Source organism: Jaculus jaculus, chromosome 16, assembly GCF_020740685.1.
Source record: "Jaculus jaculus isolate mJacJac1 chromosome 16, mJacJac1.mat.Y.cur, whole genome shotgun sequence".
Taxonomy (NCBI): Eukaryota; Metazoa; Chordata; class Mammalia; order Rodentia; family Dipodidae; genus Jaculus; species Jaculus jaculus.
This window is the reverse complement of record NC_059117.1, coordinates 1,194,078-1,207,350: the sequence shown is the minus strand read 5'-3', so window position 1 is coordinate 1,207,350 and position 13,273 is coordinate 1,194,078. Positions and strand designations below refer to the sequence as shown.

The 13,273-nt window shown below is 40.5% G+C and overlaps 1 protein-coding gene across 2 annotated transcripts in view; it reads left to right on the top strand.

Moving 5' to 3' along the window:
- The window catches only part of Stard3nl (STARD3 N-terminal like), a 48,514-nt gene that overhangs the window by 21,095 nt on the left and 14,146 nt on the right, over nucleotides 1–13,273 (top strand). For both annotated transcript variants that reach the window (XM_045135444.1, XM_045135443.1), the window contains 3 exons: nucleotides 6,194–6,478; nucleotides 11,060–11,137; nucleotides 11,698–11,775. In XM_045135444.1, the coding sequence (XP_044991379.1) occupies nucleotides 6,254–6,478; nucleotides 11,060–11,137; nucleotides 11,698–11,775 (381 nt within the window). In that variant the 5' untranslated portion in view covers nucleotides 6,194–6,253. The remainder of the gene's footprint in view (nucleotides 1–6,193; nucleotides 6,479–11,059; nucleotides 11,138–11,697; nucleotides 11,776–13,273) is intronic.

Genomic DNA, 13,273 nt, shown 5'->3' with positions numbered 1-13,273 from the left:
TAACTTTTATTTATTTTCTTTAGTGAGGTAAACATTGATACTGAGTGGTTAATGTTAAGCTTGAGATCAAAGTTCTTATATTGCTCAATTTTAGAAATCTAAATATTGGCCACACTAAAAATACACTGGGCTGGAGGGATGACTTAGCGATTTGGCATTTGCCTGCAAAGCCAAAGGACCTAGGTTTGATTCCCAATGACCCAGACGCACAAGGGGGCACATGTGCCTGGAGTTCATTTGCAGTGGCTAGAGGCCCTAGTGTGCCCATTCTCTCTCTCTCTCTTTCTTTCTTTCTTTCTTTCTTTCTTTCTTTCTTTCTTTCTTTCTCTCTCTCTCTCTCTCTCTCTCTCTCTCTCTCTCTTTCTCTCTCTCTCCCCCCCTTCTCCTCCTCCTCTGTCAAATAAATAAATAAACAATAAAAATATTAAAGCATACATGTCAGAGTTTTCAGAACTCAGTAATAAGTTTTGAGTTTGTATGTATTTATTAGGAACCTATAAGTAGATACTAGATACTTCTATACCTTTACTAGTGTGCATTAGGAACCATGTCTAAGTACTTGCAAGTCAGATTTAGAATAAGGGAATTTCACGCTGAGCAAGTGGGTTTTTGGTTTGAGTCTTTAAACTAGATCCCCTGTGTTGTATTCCGTTCCACATGGCTGGGATGACTTCCAAACCAGGCTCAGTTTAGGGGAGGAAGGGATTTACTTCAAGCATACAGATCCAGAGGGGAAGTTCCATCAGTGGTGGAAGAAGCTGCTTTTTTTAAACATTTTAAATTTTATTTTTATTTTTATTTATTTATTTGAGAGAGGAATGGAGAGAGAGAGAGAGAATAGGCACACCAGGGCTTCTAGCCACTGCAGACGAACTCCAGATGCATGTGCCACCTTATGCATCTGGCTTACATGGGTTCTAGGGAATCAAACCGAGGTCCTTTGGCTTTGCAGGCAAGCGCCTTAACTGCTAACCCATCTCTGCAGCCCCAAGAAGCTGTTTTTATACATCCAAGCAGAGAAAAATAATCAAACAGCCTGTGAAATCCAAAAGTAGCAAGCACAAATAGGCAACAAAAAGCAGGGACTTTGCCAGAGTTCAGACTGTTCTTCATACCTTTGGGCTGGAAATCTCACCTGCCCCCAAATACACCTTAGGTCTGGACCCCAAGATCTGTTCCCAGTGACACCTTCTCCATCCAGGTAACTGGAGACAAACTTCATTAACACACCTGAGTCTATGGAGAGCATACATTCAAACTACCACACCCTGAATAATTTTAGTTAAGGGCCATTACTGACAATTACATGTACAATTATAATGCATTAAGAGAATGATGATACAAGTATTCTACAGTTCTCTGTGGAGTGTTACCATTTGATAATGCAGGATGTAAATATTTTGGGATAGCTAACTACTACTAAGATAATGTTTGAATGATGCTAGAAGTTGCCAGAGAGCAGCTTTGCACCTGATGATGCCTCTGAGTTTCACGAGGACACAGCAGACATTTGTCTCCCTAAAAGTGTGTCAGCAGTATCACATGTGTGACTTCACTAGGGTTTGAGTCCAGTTCTCCTTTTTGTTTAACGAGAACCCTGATTAACTAGTAGCTGTTAACAGAACCTGAGAGTGGCTCAGCTTGCATGGAAAGACACTCAGTGTCTGCAAAGGGTACCTTAACTGCCATGTGCACCAGGTGGTAATTCCAGTCTGGGAAGTCTCTTGTTTCCTGTATACAATACTTTTTTCATAAGAATCAGTGAATTAGAAAACTATCAGGAGACCATGCAGAGGATTCTGAATTAAATTGTTCTCAGTCTCATTAGTGTCAGCACAAAAGACACAGATCTCACCTCCAAGTGAAGAGAGAGTTTGTTCTGAGCCAAATATGAGTGACCATGGCCTGGGAACACAGATTTGGGTTACCCCAAATTCCATGTTCCAATGTGTTAGTAATTTCATGAAGGTTTGGTTATAGAACAAAAGAAAGTCATATATCAAGGTACTTTTCAAATACATTGGCTGACCATCAGGTTATAGCAAAACAAGACAATCTCCACCATAGGCCTCAGATGCTAACTGATGACATTCTTAGCTCTTAGCCCTTGGGTTGTTGGAAACTGTGGTATTCTTGCACTTCAAAAAAGGATTACACCTGATCAACTTATAGTCACATAGATGTTAGTTAAGGCACAGAGGTGGGCAATAATTGGCTATTAAGGGGTTAAAGCTAGCCCAAGTTAATTTGCCTTGGTGATCACAGGAGCTTCATTAGTCCATTCAGCCTTGCTGGAAGTAGGTGCAGCAGATAGAGCTGTTTTCTGGGAACTTTCATTCACAGTAGTCATAGGAACAACCTGGCAAGTAGGCTGGAGACACTTAAATCCTGGTGAGCATATGCCCTCGCTTTAAAAGTACCAAGATGTTTATGTCTGCCCTTTGCCTGTGATATTTTTCCTGGGTGTCCTCACTATTGTACGGCCCCTCTGGTGGTCAGTCCTTCTGCCTTAGATTCCAAAGTGCTGGGTTACATGTATGTGCCAGAAGTTACTTTTTACTAGTTTTTTGTTTTGTTTTGTTTTACTTCACAAAATGATGCCTTTAGTTTCATTAAAGAGTACAGAGCAGTGAAACATACCTTTTCTTTTTTCAGACCTTCTTATCAACAAATCACCTTTACTCTGTTTTCAAGGTAGAGAAAGACTGATATAAGCAAACACTAAGGCACCTTTTTAAAATCTGAATAACCAGTTGAATTTGATGTCCCAGTTTTCAGTGTGTTCTTAGACATGGTATCACAGTCCTTTTTCACATGAGTTCCTGTGGAATATGATGCCTTGGACTTGCTGTGTCCTCTATTGTAACTTCTTCCCCACACCCTTCTCATGTCTTAGTGCTTACTTTTACAACTTCTGTGGTTTTGGATTCATGCCTTTCTCATGTTGACAGGGATGTGTATCACTGTTGATTATTCCTTCAGTTATCAATCCCCATTCCTACCTGTACCTCTCAGAATTGGGGGCTTGAGGTAGGGCTGACACCATCATAAACTAGGTCTCAGACACCATAGGCCTTACAGGAGCACAGCCAGCTCTGCCTCCTTCTGCCTCCAGAGAAGCATGGAATGGGGCCACAGTGGACAGAACTGAGGCATAGCATATCTTCAGGACTCATATCTCAGACTCCCATGATTGCATCCCAAGAGCAATTTGGACAACTTTGATGTATGTCCTGTGTCACCCTATGATCACTGGGTAGGGCTGAGTGATGGAGGGAAAGAGCCATGTTATCATCTGTAGCTGTATCTTATGATATGTCTTAGGTAGGTGTGTCCTTATAGTATAGGTAGGTCCAAAACTTTGCTTGTAAAACAAGAGTCAGCATAAATCACAGTGGTCTACTTAGATGCCTCAAGGCTATATCAATGCTGAAACCCAGTAGAGAGTGCAGGTCTAATGTATAAACAGATCAGTTGTATATGATGGTGAGGGTCCTGTATCTTGACTTCAAGAGGAGCTGGAAATCTGGAAAAGTTAATTATTTAGAATGCAGGTTGTTAGGTGATGTCCAGCCCAAGTAGATCGTGACTGCATGCCAGCTCTGCTGCTTAGGCTGAGCCAAGTCTGTTTCTGTGATAGTGTCTGTCACAGTCACACAGCATCCTGGCTTCTGCCAGGAGTCCAGGGAAGCCTGTGGTTGGGCTGTAAAACTTGCTGTGGCTACCACTAGTAAGTAGAAGCCTATGCTCCCTCTCAAATGAGATTGTGGCATATCTGTAAAAGCTAGCATGGACAGTCTCTGCTGTTCCATAACAGAGGTTCTTTACATTGCCACTTCTCTGTGGAGAAGATGCAGCCATCACAGAGATAAATGCAGTAAAAAGATCCCAAAGATAAATAATTTTCTAGGAGCAGAAAGATCTCTGATTTTTTTTTTTTTTCATGTTGAAGGTAAGACTCATAGTTACCATGATGATAGGGTAGTTTTCCTACAGCTCTGGTGGCTCAAATAAATACAGGAAGCCTCAGGAAGTGTGTGTTCCTTCTGTAAGTGCTGCTGACATGGCCCCAGATAAGCCAACATCAGATAGGATCACCTGGGCTCAAGGGGTATCTTCCGAATCTCAGTGGAGCTCAGGTCATTGCCAATTCCTGAGTCAGAACATTCACCAGGAACTGACATTATCATTTAGCTTATTCACACTTTGAGCACAGTTAGGTGACTCCACGCCTCAGCTAGGCCTCTTCAGAAAATAGACCTTTTATTCTTTCAGGAAAAAGAAGACAATAAAGCACAACTGTTCCGTCCTGTCATTTCAGTGTGAAAGCATCCACAGACAAATAGATGGCGTGACAGAATTCTTATGAGACATGTTCAGAAACAGTTAGAGGCCAGGTTGGCTGTGCAGACTAGAGGTTACTGACTTCTGGTTTAGAACATCTATGACTATGTCTAATAGAGATTTTATTGTGACATAACACAAACACATTTTCTGTATGTATACATGAATATTCTTGTAAAACATTTAAATTTTTTTAAATAATCAATGTACCACTGAAGTAAAAAGTTATTGCCAAATAAAGACAGCCATGTTACCCATTTAATCAAAAGGTAGAACTAGGGCTTGAGAGATGGCTTAGTGGTTAAGGTGCTTTGCCTGTGACTCCTAAGGACCCATGTTTAACTCTCCAGATTCCATGGAAACCAGACACACAAGGGTGAGGCAAGTGCAGGGTCATACATGCCCACTAGGGGGCATATGCATCTGGATTTCAATTTCAGTGGCTGAAGCCCTGATGCACCAATTCTCTCCCCCTCTTTCTCTAAAATAAAAATAAGCAAATAAATAAATAAATAAAAAGATCCCACATTAGCCAGATGCACAAAGGTGAGGCAAGTGCAAGGTCACACATGCGTACGAGGTAGTGTAAGCATCTGGAGTTCTATTTTAGTGGCTGAGGCCTTGACATGCCAATTCTCTCTCCCTCTATAAAAATAAAATAAAATAAAATAAAATTTGAAAAAGAAATTGCAGAAAGTACACACGTAAGTGACAAAGAAAGATGAGTGTATTAAAGTGGACACAGGTACCATCCTACCCATATTCTTCTGCCCATATTCATGGCCCAAGTAAAATACCAGTGTTCAGTAGAGTCATGAACATGCACATGTATGTATATGTGTATGTAATGCACATCCCTGCCTAGGCGAAATGTACTATAGGATGGAAATATGAAATATTTGGCAGTCAAGCATTTCACTACTCTTGCTATTCAGGGACTTTGCTCCAACTCTGAGGATATCAGATTATTTAAAATTTTTTGTTTATTTTTACTTATTTGAGAGCGACAGAGAGAGAGAGAGAAAGAGGCAGTTAGAGAGAGAATGGGCATGCCAGGGCCTCCACCCACTGCAAACCGAACTCCAGATGCATGCGCCCCCTTGTGCATCTGGCTAACGTGGGTTCTGGAGAATCGAGCCTCGAACCGGGGTCCTCAGGCTTCACAGGCAAGCGCTTAACCGCTAAGCCATCTCTCCAGCCCTATCAGATTATTTAAATGACTCCCCTTTTGTCTTATGTAATAAAGCACTTCTGAGTCTTACGGAACTCACACTTCTATGCTATTCTTTGGGGCTGTGACTTTAGTAATCATCATTAAAGTGGTTGTGTAGTGCTGAGCTTTGGGGCCATGAACACTTCTTTTCCAAGAAGAATCCCAGAAAGTTGTTTGTTTATGAAGAGGTGATTGGTAAGACTAAATTCTTTTTATTGACTACTTTTGGTAAAAACAGTACCTTAGTAGCTGGCTATGTACTCTAGAAAGGCGTTCAGTAAATGGCTTCTTCATCCTTGAGTTCTGACACAAGACCATGGAGTTTACTTGCTAGCACCGTGAGAGAACTTACTGGACATTGTCACCAAGTAGCCTGCTCCATGCCATGCAAGTGATTTTCCAAGTCATTCTTGCATAAATCTACTTTCTTCTGCACATTCTTTTCCAAAGCAGGTACTTTATAGTATTGAAGACAATAGTATTGCTTATTTCACTTCCTCTGTGTTTTCAGAGACATAAATGTCTTAGGTCTAAGATGTTGTGGCCCAGTTAGACTTGGTCTTCCAGTGGCAAGGGTAGCAAGGCTACAAAGTGCAGATTTAACATAGTTTTTCTCTCCTGTTTTGTTCCCCAAAGGCCCTTCTCTCTAGGGATGGTGGAGTTGGATGACGAAGGCTTCTTTAACCCTCCTCCAGGATGAACCACCTGCCCGAAGACATGGAGAATTCTCTGACTGGAAGCCAGAGCTCCCATGCTTCTATGCGTGATGTCCATTCCATTAACCCCACCCAGCTCATGGCCAGGATTGAGTCCTATGAAGGAAGGGAAAAGAAAGGCATATCTGATGTCAGGAGGACTTTCTGTTTGTTTGTCACCTTTGACCTCTTATTTGTAACATTACTGTGGATAATAGAATTAAATGTAAGTTGATATTTGTTAATAATTTTAAAAGAAATGTTTCCAAAGACCAACAAAGTAACACTTTTTAATTTTTATTGTTTCTTTCTCGTTTAGCGCATTCCATGTTTTTTTTTTTCAAATGAAGCAACATTATCTAGCACTAGCTTATTAAACCTTTTTTTAAAACTCTTTAACATTATTTGAAACAAACTTTGTAATGCAAAATTTGCTTTCTCTGGGATTTTACAATTTGAACTCCTGATACTTTGCTTAGTAGTCAGAATCAAAAATCTATAGGGTATAGAAGATACTTGGCTGGTCAGACTTACTAAAGCATTCTCAAGATAGTACCATGTTCATTTATATACAGATGTACCTATAGCTGGCATTTGGGGTGAATAATTGAGACAGATCTCTGACACAAAAGGAAAAAAAAAAACATTTCCAAGTCTCTTCAGAGAAATGTTTGCCAACCTTTGCTCTAAAAACAAAATTAAATGCTTCTGAAATACATTTTAGCTATGATAGCTGTCTTGTAATTCCATATTTACAACTTTGCTTGGTCTTTACTTTAAAAATGTTTGACTTATTTATGAGAAGAGGGCCTCTTACAACTGCAGCAGAATTACACATGCATGCACAACTTTTTAGACCTGGCTTTATTTACCTGGGTGTTGGGAAATCAGAACTGGGCCAGCAGTCTTTCCAATAAAGTGCCTTTAGTTGCTGAGCTATTTCCCTGGCCCAATCTTGACAATTGTTGTAAAGACATTCTTTTTAGGGCTAGGGAGATTGCTCAGTGGGTAAAACCCCTGGCACACAAGTGTAAAGGCCTAATTGGATCCTCAGCTCTCATGTAAAATGCTGGGCATGGTGGCATGCACCTGCATTCCCAGTGCTGGAAAGGTGTAGACAGACAGCCACCTAGTTGAGCTGAATCAGTGAGTCCTAGGTTCAATAAGTGACCCTGTTTCAAAGAATTAGGCAAAAGAGACTGAAGAAGACACCTGATGATATCCTCTGGTCTCACATACATGCACACCTACAGACACATGGGCCCACACACATAGGAATATGCGTATACATATGCATGGAAAAAACAAGATTATTTCTTCATATTTTATAGAGCAGATTTTCCTGGAAGCATTGGAGGATTATGCTTTTTTGATGCCAAATAATTATCTAACTCAGTGCTATCCAGTAGATATATAGTGCAAAGTCTCAAATATATAATTTCAGAGTCTTCAGTTGAATATTAATAAAAGTAAATCAGGTGAAATTTGCATTAATAATGCATTGATTTGACCTAGAATGTCTGTTTTTTCATAGTCTTGGGCCTGATGGTTTTTATTGTCACCATCTGACTGTGAACTCTGCCAGGATGCTCTCTTCTGAGCAAATACTATCTCGTTCTTTTACTGTTGTTCATCAGGCACTCTTGTCTCTGGCTGCTAGACTGGAAAAGGCTCATTCTGTCTACAGTAATGTTTCTTCTGTAGCAAATGATTGACTCCCTGTATTCTTTTATAGATTCTGATATCCTGTCATGGATCAGTTGCAGTGTTACATGACTGTCATACCATCTTGCTTGTGTTTTCTCTGGAACACTATACTTTTCACTTGTCATCTCTTTTCCCTTGTTTACTGGCAAGCTCATGAAGATGACATTGTTTTGCTTACTGTAGTATTTCCTATAATTAAAATAATGTCTGGCTGCCAGTATGTGCCCAGTAGATCCGTGATGAATGGACAGATCCCTGTGGCAGTAGTAAGCAGCTGGATTCAGCTACAAGCAGGTCAACAGTCAGAACACTAAGTCAGAACTGGAGACTAGAACATCATGTGAGTGGAATGGACTGAAGCAGTAAGCTCACCTGAACAGCTCACTCAGGAAATAGCAGAGACTTCTTGAAAGGCTGATCTCACCTACCCCAGTATCCAAAGACAGTGCTAGTATGGAACCTACAATAATACAGACAGTATTCCTTATACTTGGGTCCCAGATGTATCTGAGATTTCTCATTTTTTTTAATATTTGCATATACATAAAGAGATATCTTGGAATGGGCCCAATTTTAATCACAAAATTAACTTATATTTACTTTATTACATAGTCTGAATGTGATTTTATACTATATTTTTTAGTGGGCCTGCAGTTGAACTGAGACCTTAATAGATGAGGTCAAATGTGGGGATTTTGTACTTGTGACATGTTTGTGTTTATAACGTCTCATGAAGCATTTCAGATGTTAAATGTGTGGAAAAGGTGCTCATTTTGATCTAGCAAACTAAATAGGGAAGGGTTTTGTTTTTTTTTTTTAATTTTTATTTGAGAGAGAGAATTGTCACACCAGGGCCTCAATCACCGCAATTGAATGCCAGATGCTTGCAGCACACGCAGGCATGTGTGACCTTGTGCTTGCCTCACTCTTGTGAGTCTGGCTAATGTGGGATCTAGAGAATAGAACAGGGGTCCTTAGGCTTCACAGGCAAGTACATTAACTGCTATCTCTTCAGCCCAGGAGAAGGTGTTTTTGCTTGAAGTTGCTGTCAGTCTGTTTAATACAGTGAGACAAAGATGATGAAATAAAGTATTCAGAGTTTAGTTAAGGTTGCAATGATCAGTTATAAGTACTACACTTACAGGCAACACAACGTAAGATCTAGTATACATAATACTAGAGGAATGCTGTTTCCCTTCACTGGCAGCTTTGACTCTTGCTTTCTCAGGAGCCAGAGAGGAGATAGTGATATGTGTGGTGGTAAAGAACTTGGGCCACTTGGAATGATGTCTTGAGTAGTAATAATTTTCTTTAATTTGTAGAGAAAGTGATGAGGTTAGGTCAGTGCTTGGATTTTAGCAATGGCTTTTTCACTTAACTGTTTCGTAGTACTTATAGATGAGATGATTATTTTTATTTGCACATGTGTGGTGGGTTGGGAAGGTGAGTACGCTAGGGCTTGTAAAAGAGCACCATTCACTTGCACCATTGTTTGTGTCTGGCTTAAGGGGTAACTTGGGAATTGAACCCAGACCAGTGGATTTTGCAGGCAAGCACCTTTGACTGCTGAGCCTTCTTCCCAGCCCTGGTAGTGTCTTCTTGCTTCCACGTTTTCACGTTAATTCTTTTATTCAGGTCTCTAGCCAAGCAGTTATACAGCCAGTCCACACTGGTCCCTCAGAACCCTAACTTATTTATTAAGTATGGTAGTGGTTTGGGTTGTTTTGTTTTCATTCCTGTAGCAGAAACAAATCTAAGAAACACTAAGATTTTCCTTTTCTTTTGAAAAAAATTAAGAATTTACTTATTTATTTGAGAGAGAAAGAGGCAGAGAATGAGAAAGAATTGGCATGCTGGGGCCTCCAACCACTGAAAATGAAGTCCAGACACATGCACCACCATGTGCATCTGGCTTACTTGAGGCCCGGGTAATTTAATTTGGTTTCTTTGGCTTTGCCAACAAGTGCCTTAACCACTAATTCATCTCTAGCCCAAGACCTCCCTTTTTATGTGACACTTAAATTCTAATTTGACCCATTAGGCAACCCTGCAAAATTTTTCTTCTAATCCATTTTCCCAGTTAATTGCATTTCATGGTTTCCCTTTGAGAACACAGATGTTTGTCTGCTCGGATGGTGATTGAAAGTAGAAACCAAGCTGGGTATGGTGGTGCATGCCTTTAATCCCAGCACTTGGGAGGCAGAAGTAGGAGGATCACCATGAGTTTGAGGCCATCCTGAGAATACAGAGTGAATACCAGGTCAGCTTGGACTAGAGTGAGACGCTACCTCAAAAAACTAAAAAAATAAAATAAAATAAAAAGTAGAAACTGGAACTGACCATTGTGTGTCATGCTTCATCTGACCATGCTGATCTGCAGCCCACAGCTACAGAAGCCAGCCTTGTGCTGCACAAATGGCCTGATGCACTCCCCCTTTGATTTTTTATTTTAGAAAAAAAATATTCTGCATAGGTTAATTTGTATGATTCAGAACTTGATCATTTAAAATTTATTTTGATAGTAGAATTAGAAAGAGATAGTCTATCCTACTGTATTTGATTTTCATTTGTTACTACTATGTAATATATGATTAAAGGTTTAATCTGTTCTCAATGTCTTTAAATCAAGTGATATATTTAAATTTGTGTTAGTGTCAAATGCCAAGAACAAATAAAAATAAAACAAAATAAACTACAGAGAATGCTTACACACGTTTCCTGTGTCATGGTCACTGCCCTCACTTGAAATTGGAGGACTATGGCCCACCTGTGACAGCTAAAATGAGGTGGAAGGCTCTGGATAAATGTGGAGTGCCTTCTTTAAACGTTTATATGATTGAAAACTTATATAGTAAATGGAAAAGTTATTAGTTGACCAGAGTATGAACTTCCAAGTAGGAACTGATACCATTGTGTATTTACATTTGTTGAATGGACTTAGAACTGAGGAAGGATGATATCTCACTCAGTCCTTTCAATTAAAATGCTAGGATTTTTGATTGTTCCATACTTGAACATTCTGGGTCCTGGGGAGATGGGCAGGCAAGTCTATAGAAATCTCATTTCTGATTTAATCTCACATAAATCTTTTCCTTTCTAGGTGAATGGGGGCATTGAGAACACGCTGAGGAAGGAGGTGATCCATTATGACTACTACTCCTCTTACTTTGACATATTTGTGAGTGCTTTTTGTCTTAAATCTCATTTCATGTATAAAAGAACTAAAACCAAAAGGCAGAGTCCCTCGACATAGACCTCAAATTTTAGTGCCATTTTTTAATTCCTTGAATGTTGACTGCATTTCTTTTTCCTGAATTACTTACCCATTCATTACTTTCTCCCTCTTACTAAGAAATTATCTGATCATTGCAAGAAAGGGAAAGATGAATAAGAAATAAGGGAGGGCAGCTGAGGGATCCCTTCCTGTATCCTGGCTGAAATAAATCCCATGGATAAGTCCAGGTCACTGAATAGAAAATTCACCTTTTTTATGAGAAATTAATTTTTTATGGGAAATTAATTTTTTGATGAGAAATTAGTTTGAAAGCTTGAATGGTGTCACATTAAGATTTTAGACTGGAAATTCCTTGGTGGTGGTCTAGGATTACCTTGGGCTATTTGCAAATGAGATGAAGTAGACAGAAGACATTCTAATGAGTTTAGGAAATTACACTGTGGTTTTTTTTTTTTTTGCATATTTTAAATAACTTGTATTTTCTTTCATACTTAACTCCTTAGCTGTTGGCAGTTTTCCGATTTAAGGTGTTGGTACTTGCCTATGCTGTGTGCAGGCTGCGGCACTGGTGGGCAATAGCGGTGAGTGTACTTCGTGAGTGGGTCATCTGTTCCAGGGCCATTAGCCAGGGTGCTCCCAGCAGGCTGAGCTGAGGAGACAGGGTTGAAATGAGTTGGAACCTCACTGGTTTTCCCTGAGTCCCCTTTCTCCCTCCCTTCAGTAGGCTAATACTCCAGGGGCCTTGTTTGCAGAGGGAACAGTTAACTACTCACTGTCTTCGTCTCTCATACTGGCCAGGCAGATCCCTGTCCTCTACCTCAGCTTGTAGATAAAAGGTGTGCGAGCAGTGCTGGGTCACAGGGGGATCATGGATAACTCCTCAGTGAGTTGACACTGCTTAGTGATGTCTTTCATGATTTGGTCTTTTTATTTTGATAATAACCTTCTCAGATCCCCCTCCATCCTCCATCGTAGTGGCTTTATTAGTTACTTTTCTTGCCACTCGGACATAAGCCCCTTAAGGAAGGGTTTATTTTGGCTCATCGTGTGAGAGTCTAGTCCAATATGATAGACAAGTTGTAGCATCCGGAACTTGAGGAAGCTGGTCACATTGTATCCAGTCAGGAAGTAAAGAGGAACGCTGGTGGTCCATTGGCTTTCTAATTCCATTCAGTCTGGGACCCCACCCCATGAAATGATGTTTGTCCAAACTCAGGGTGGGTCTTTCCTCGTTAGTTAAACCTCTAGAAATGCCCTCACAGACATACAAAGAGCTTTGGGTCCTAGGTGATTCTGAGTCCAGTCACATTGACAGTCATGATTGTACTTGTGTATTTTTCTACAACAGTCCCACTAGGACTTTCTATTCCAGAATCTCCATGATGTAGACTAGTGTTTGTCAGACCATCCATCTCAGTATTTGTTATGAAAGAAGCTCACATATGTATGTACAGTGAAAGTCACAGTACGGGCTCACATATGTATGTGCAGTGAGAGTCACAGTACAGGCTCACCTGTGTATGTGCAGTAAGGGGTACAGTACAGGCTCATGTTTGTGCAGTGAGAGCTATAGCACAGGCTCACATTCGCATGTGCAGAAGAGGGTCACAGTACAGGCTCACGTATGTATGTGCAGGGAGTGTGTGTTTCTGTGCCTACAGCTGCTTAATACTAACCAGTAATCATGTTTCCCAGCCTCCATCCTGCAAGTCATTTCAGTCATCTTTGCCATTCACTCAGTCAGTTTCTCCATGATAAAATTGTCAGTTGGAGGAGGGAGCAACATGCTCAAGTGTGGTGAGATTGCTCTGACTTTCTCAACCCTGAGGAGAGTCCTATCTGTACATGTGTTGCAGTCAGGTTCATATTGCTAGCAGAAATCACCCGACCAAGAGCAGCTTGTGGGGGGAATAAAGGTTTATTTTTGGCTTACAGACTCAAGGGGAAGCTCCGTGATGGCAGGAGAAAATGAAGGCATGAACAGAGGGTGGACATCACCCTCTGGCCAACAACAGATGGACCATAGCAACAGGAGAGTGTATCAAACACTGGCAAGGGGAAACTGGCTATAACACCCAT